At 44.3% G+C, this 7,414-nt stretch overlaps 1 protein-coding gene across 1 annotated transcript; it reads left to right on the top strand.

The window, feature by feature from the left end:
• Window positions 1–1,054: 1,054 nt before the first annotated feature.
• On the top strand, window positions 1,055–1,978 carry LOC115077613 (olfactory receptor 5B21-like). Its single transcript, XM_029579910.1, has one exon. It carries the CDS (start codon window positions 1,055–1,057, stop codon window positions 1,976–1,978), a length of 924 nt encoding a protein of 307 aa, XP_029435770.1.
• The last annotated feature ends 5,436 nt before the right edge of the window (window positions 1,979–7,414 follow it).

Here is a 7,414-nt window from a genome sequence, read left to right as displayed (position 1 = left end):
TTCCTCTCCTCATTCTCCAGTTCCCGTGCTTCCCTTCTCGGCTTGACTTTGGCTTGTCTCCTCATCTCTGCTCGTCTGCTGCCCATCTTGACACTTGGCCTGGTTCCTTGTCTTGCCCGAATGCCGCCTGCCCCAGATTTTTGGATTGGACTCTCATTCTGCACCTCTGCTGTCAGCCATGACCTGGACTCCTGACTTTGTCTTTGCCTGCCACCATTCCAGTCCTTGTCGAGGCGACCTGCACCTGAGACCTGCTGGCCCCAGCACCCAAGGGCTCAACCTGAGGGGGGACGAGGACTGGTATAGGTGAAGCTCCAGCCGGTGACGATAACCATTAGGGGGCCTTCCCTCAGTGGAACTACCAGCCCTCGTCCCGATCCAAGGATCCACAATCTCAACATTGGGAAAGTCATTTAATCTCCCTGTGCCTCAGCTCTAATCCCTGACTTGTCACTGACTTGTAGACCTAGTTTTAAAACCTCTTTTCTTTCAGACACAGAATAGGATGAGAACAATTGCTAACAGAAAATCCTTGGCTGTAAATCTCCTCCAGTTCAATGAACGTCCAACACATTGCCAATGAGTTGTAAGTGACACCTGATGAGATGCAGATCAGTGACTTTCACTGCAGGCCACACATTGCAGCATCTGTAAAACTCAATGACATCTGCAGTTAATATATTTGTCATTTCCAATTTCTTATTGCAGCTCCAGAACTGTTTTTAGTGGCAGGACCGATTCTGTAGAACCCTCTTTTGCTAGATTTGTGATTGGAAGGGGATTACCTTACCTTCAAAAAAAGTGTTAAAATGTCTTTATTTCAACAGACATTTGGGTAGAGTGTTTTTGATGACTGTTAACTTGTTATATTAGGTTTTATATTTTGGTTTTATTTTAAGTGATCTTGTTTATTTTGTATGCTTATTGTATGTCCATGTTTTATGTTTATTGTGTGAGTTCTGGTCTTCACTGCTTGAAGCAAGCTTATCATACCAACAGGGATAGAAATATTCAGAAGTTCATAAATAAAATAAATAAGAGTGTGATTGTCCCAATGGATCTAGAAAATATAACGATGGTGACAGAATTCATTATTCTGGGACTTTCTGATAATCCAAAGATGCAGATTCCTCTTTTCCTGGTCTTCCTGCTCATCTACCTGATCACCCTGCTGGGGAACTTTCTGATTATCACAGTGACCTGTGTTGACCCCCGCCTGCACACCCCCATGTACTTCTTCCTCAGTAACCTTTCTCTTACAGATATCTTCTGCACATGTACCATCATCCCAAAACTGCTGAGAATCTTCCTCTCAGGGGATAAGACCATTTCTTATGCTGAGTGCATTGTGCAGCTCTATTTCTTCATAGGCTTTGCTGGCACTGAAGAACTCCTCCTTACTGCCATGGCTTATGACCGCTATGCTGCAGTCTGCAACCCCTTGCACTATTCCCTCATTATGAATCACAGAGTCTGTGTCCTGCTGGCTGCTGTTTCCTGGATCATCGGCTTTCTACCGTCTGAGACAATCACAGCTTCTGTCACCCACCTTTCATTCTGTGCCTCTAATGTGGTCGATCATTTCTTCTGTGACCTGATACCACTGTTAAAGCTTTCCTGCACTGACACAGCCCACACACAACGCTTAGTGTTTGTTGAAGGTGCATTGATGGTAGTACCTGCTTTCTCCGTGACTCTTGTATCTTATACCTACATCATCTCAGCCATCTTGAGGATCCGCTCTGCAGAGGGGAAGCGTAAAGCCTTCTCCACCTGCTCCTCACATATCACCGTAGTCTGCATTTATTATTTTTCTCTGTTCTTTATGTACATGAGACCCACTTCAACTTACTCCCAGGAGCAGGGTAAAATCTTGTCTATGCTCTACACAGCTGTCACCCCCATGCTGAACCCCATAATTTACAGTCTGAGGAACCAGGAGGTAAAAAATGCATTGAGAAGAGTCATGGGGAAATAGATTATGGAAGCAGGTGATTAAGAGGTTATCATATGTAGGATATTTATGTTTCTAGTAGGGATCAAGATGATTCTCCCTTTAAAACACAAAAGTAAATTCTCTGGTTTGATCCTTGGGTTGGGCTTTTCACTCCCCAGCTCAGTCGAGGTTGTAGATGTGGCAGAAGAATCATTCACAGCCTCCTGGGGGGAGAGAGATGTGGTCGTCGTTTGAGGGTGACACCCAGTGGCTGGATTTGCCACTCATGATTGCAGGGTCCTGGAAGAGCCTCAGTACATGGTCGTAGGTCCAGGAATGTCACCTCAATGACCTGACTAAGCTCACTGGGAAGGAAGGGAGATGTTATAACAAAGGGAAAAAAATTCCTTGCATAGTTGGGAATGAAGACTCAATCCTGACTGAGCTGAAAGTGCAAAGGAGCCGGAGAAAAACAGCAAAAAAACAGAGTCCTCCAGTGTTGACTCTGCAAAACTCTCAGAGAGCTGACCCAGAAAAGATTCACAGATTTACAAACTCTTTCAGTCAGAGATATATCTTTCCTTCATGATCCATTAATCTTGATATGAACCCTGCTGAGGGTTGGATCTCATTCTCTGGGATCAGTACAATCCCTCCCATTAGAATTCTGCAATACCCATTAACAGACCACTGATGCATAATGTAAATACGTCTTATTGTAAATATTTTACCTCAGTACAATTGTCTTTAATTATTCTCTCCTTGCTCTACCAGTTCTAGCAACCCTGTTATACTGTAACTCTATTGTTTCTTATGCACTTGTTATATGTATTAAGTTACTGCACCCCTTGTTATCTGTAAACCGGCATGATATGATTGTATCATGAATGCCGGTATAAAAAAGTTCTAAATAAATAAAATAAAAAAATTCTCAGTCCTCTACTCAATCCATTATAGCATCAATACTGCCAGTCTTTCAGCACTGTGACATCACCACAGTGTATATAGCCCGATGTGATATCAACGCTATGATATATAGCCTCATGTGACATCTCAGATATGACATACAGCACAACATGACATCAATCCCGTGACATAAGCCTAACATGATTATGGTGAGATACTGCCCCATGTGACATCACACTATGAGATTAATCCCAGCATATCAGTGGTGGCTCAACATGACATCAGTGCTGTGAGAAAAAGCCCAGCATGACATCACCATTATGAGATCCAGCCCCATGTGACATCACTTCTATGCATGCATGGAGACCATTAACGCCTTTCTTCCCATTAGGTGTGCCTCAGCCCTTCTGTGCTTTGTACTGCACTGGGTGAAAACTCCTGAGATTATGGAGCCTTGTATGATTTAAAACACAGAACAGCTGGAGCACACCTGGTTGGAAGGAATGTTTCATTGGTTTCTCATGCATCTAATAGAGGACATTGTTAGAACACAACGTTATCTCTGTCTTTGAGTATATGTCATATGTGATCACACTTGTAAGATAGTCTATGTGACATCAGTCCTGTTAGGTACCACCCACTGTGATCTTACTCATGTGAATGACACTATTTGTGACTTCAGTCCTGTGACTCAATGCTTTTATCACATTTTTAAAGAGTAATTAACAATACAGGAACTATGAGATCCAAAACCTACATTGGTATCTGTTTGGAGCTGAGGCATCAGACATTAGGAGAGCTGGCGTCTTATAATATGCTCCTTTTTATGCTCCTTCTGGTCAAGGTTAATGTTATAATACTTTTGTTCCCTGTAACCGATATGATATGATCTGTATCATGAATGTCGGTATATAAAAGTGTTAAATAAATTAATTAAATAAATAATATCTCAGGCCTGCATGTCTTAAAAAATGATTCAGTGAGTTGAGAAGGTTCTCTTCAAATTAATATGAATCAATTTGGAATGAGCTTTAGGAGGAAAATGACACTGGTGGGACTCTGGGGAAGGGCTGATCCTGGGATTTCAGCTGATCACTGCATTTGAAGTAAAAAGGGAATATTTTCTCACTGTGGACACTGCCCCTTCCTCTGCATTATCACATCAAGAACTGCAGTCTGGTAACTTGAAGGTCAGACTCGATGGTCTTTCGATTTATCTGGATTTCTATTATTTTCTGCTTTTAATAAATTTCCTTATATATGAACTTGCTATTCACTTAGGGGCGGATTTTAAAAAGCATTTACATGCGTAAATCTGGGTTTTACGCATGTAAATGCACTTTACTCGAGTAAGTGGGCTTTTGAAAATTGCTACAATATATGCCATTGAATCGTCCATAGGATTTATTCGCATAAGTGCACTTTACGTGAGTAAATGGCGTTTCAAAATTGCTACAATAGTAGTTACATTTATGCGCGTAACTCCTTTGAATATTACCCCCTTACTGCATATATCACTGGCAAATGTTTTACTAAACATCTTTCCACTGATGATCTCTTACTGCCTGCCAAGAAATGTTGGTGGGAGATACCATAGTCCTGGACACTACTAAGCACAGACATGGAGTCAGAAGTTAAAAGTAACTCTAAATGTCCAAGTGCCATGCTATCAACTTTATTTCTTGGGTCTTCTACAACTAATTCTGTCCTCTCCCACACTGCAGGGGAACTGTGAGTCCTGCATTATTCTTTACAATTTATAAAGAGTCGTCAGTGTGCAGACCAGAGAAGAGAGCAAGTAAAATGTATAACATATAGAAATAATAAATAGGTCATAATGACAGACAAGATTCATGAGGGACACGGTACAGAGCGGGAAAGGGACTGTGAGGGCTGCAGCAGCAGGAGGGAAAGGAGGGTGTTATGCGTGCAGTCCGCGGCAGACACGAGGCACGGCCCCCTCATCTCTCTTCAGTAACTACAGCTCCTGGTTCCTCGCCTCTGGCGGCGGTGGGCCACCAGCTTCATCCTCGGGCCTCCCCTGGTGCCTCTGGCTCAGCTGCAGTCCCGGGCATTCCCAGTCCAACCACAATGTCCATTGCTTCATGTCGGGCATGCGTGCACGCATCACCAATGCTTAAGTAGGGACCGCGGTGGGAACCAAGCCGCAGCCCCAGATGATGATGTCAGCGGAGCTTCAGTATTTAAGTGCAGGCTCCGCTCCCTAGGTTTGCCTTTGCAACAGGTCTCCTCGCTGGTCGAGTACTCATTGCCTCCTGAGAGATTTTTCTCACTCCTGTGTTCCTGTTCCTCACTGATCCTGGTTCCTGACTCCTTGTTCCTACATTCCTGCCTTGCACCTTTCCTCGGATTGCCTACACAGACTTTGACTTTGCTTTGCCTGACCACGCTGTTGACTCTCCCCAAGCCCAGACCTCTGCTTCACTTGACCATGCCATTGACTCTCTCCAAGCCCGGACCTCTGCTTTGCCTGACCACCCATTGCCTCTCTCCAGACCCAGACCTCTGCTTTGCCTGACCACCCATTGCCTCTCTCCAGACCCAGACCTCTGCATTGCCTGACTACATCGTTGTCTCTCTCCAGACCCAGACCTCAGCATCGTTTGACTACGCTTGACTTCATGATCAGACCTCAGCCTTGTTGCCACTGCTTCCAGATTGCCACCAGCCCTGACTCAAGCCTATTCCTCGACGCCTCTTCAGCTTACTTCCTGGACTTTGTCTATTTAGGCTTTGGCCTGCCCTTGCTCAGGCGCCCCCTGTCTGCCTCCGTTCCTTTGGTGCCCGAGTCTCTAGGTCACTACATTGTCCAGTGTAAGACTGTGCCATCTCTCTCTGGGTTGATCTTGTTCTCCTCATCGAACACATACAGAGGCCCACTTAAGTCCATCTGGCCCCAGCACCCAAAGGCTCAACCCACAGGGAATGAGGGCTGGTATTGGTGAAGTTCCAGCGGCCTCTGTTCATCCGCCCACTCCGCCTGCCGACAGTGGGGACCCGTAGATCCCTACCTACGGGTTGCATCAACCCCGCCTTGGCCCAAGGGTCCACCTCCGGCACAACAGAGGGAAGAGTAAATTTCAAAGAAGACAGCTGAGTCCAATACATGAGAGAGAGAGAGGCAGGAAGGGGGTCTTTGTAATTGAGGAAGGGGTTTAAATAAAGTTATGACCCCCAAATGCGGACCAGTGCACATAAAGCTCACATCCAACTTTCTCAAATTTTCTAGACCTTAACAGGAGCTTCCCCTACTGCAGTTGGGATGGAACAGATGAGAGACCCAAAACTGATTCTCCCCATGGATGAATCACTTCTAAACTCTCCAGACAGCTCAGGCACGGAGGAGAAATTTTCCTTTAATTGCTGTGGGATTTTTAATTTCCCAGATGAAGAGAATCTGTTCTCTTAACATCCCATTCTTAAAGCATTTAAGATAACCCAGGTCTCCCTGCCTGATGCACAGTGGAGGAGAGGAGGCGGCGCTGCTGGACAGGTAAGGAGAAAACCCAACAATCCTGTAACATGCAACTTCTTTTTTTTTAATTATTTATTACATTTAAAAAAAAAAAGACTTTTTTATATTTGAAAGTACCAATCATGTCAGGTAATAAGAATGCAATTCTTCAAACAAAAAACAACAAAAAAATTGCATGATTGATCCATAGTCCATAAATGAGGAGAGAGATGGTATCTGATTAGTAAGAATATTCAATAATATGAATAGTGATCCTTCCAAATTAACTTATTATCTTACACTGCCCTTGCCTTATCCTCCAGAAATCTTTTTAGTTGAGCAGGTTGATAAATTAAAATACATTTACAGAGAACTTTGAGAAAGAAAGAAGCCCCCATTCAAGAACTTGGGGCTTTAACTGAAGAAAAAATTTCCTCTGAACCGGAGTCTTCCTAGTAAAATCAGAAAAAAAGCATTTACTCTCTCTTCCAGAAAAGTAGATCTATTATGGCAAAATAATCTCAATGTCAGATCTCTGTCCATTTCCAATGCAAAAGTTACAATTGAGGTTTCCCTTGAGGCAATATCTTCCTGAGAATTTCCTAATAAGGCAGAGACATCTAATCTGCAGGTAGGAGTTAAGAGCATCTAACGCTAGGGATGTGAATCGTGTCCTCGATCGTCTTAACGATCGATTTCGGCTGGGAGGGGGAGGGAATCGTATTGTTGCCGTTTGGGGGGGTAAAATATCGTGAAAAATCGTGAAAAATCGTTAAAAATCGAAAAATCGAAAAATCGAAAAACCGGCACATTAAAACCCCCTAAAACCCACCCCCGACCCTTTAAATTAAATCCCCCACCCTCCCGAACCCCCCCCCCCAAATAACTTAAATAACCTGCGGGTCCAGCGGCGATCCGGAACGGCAGCGGTCCGGAACAGGCTCCTGCTCCTGAATCTTGTCTTCAGCCGGCGCCATTTTCCAAAATGGCGCCGAAAAATGGCGGCGGCCATAGACGAAAAAGATTGGACGGCAGGAGGTCCTTCCGGACCCCCGCTGGACTTTTGGCAAGTCTCGTGGGGGTCAGGAGGCCCCCCA

The sequence above is a fragment of the Rhinatrema bivittatum genome, chromosome 16 (assembly GCF_901001135.1).
Source record: "Rhinatrema bivittatum chromosome 16, aRhiBiv1.1, whole genome shotgun sequence".
Classification (NCBI taxonomy): Eukaryota; Metazoa; Chordata; class Amphibia; order Gymnophiona; family Rhinatrematidae; genus Rhinatrema; species Rhinatrema bivittatum.
The sequence above is the reverse complement of the archived record's forward strand: the minus strand, read 5'-3'. Positions and strand labels throughout refer to the sequence as shown.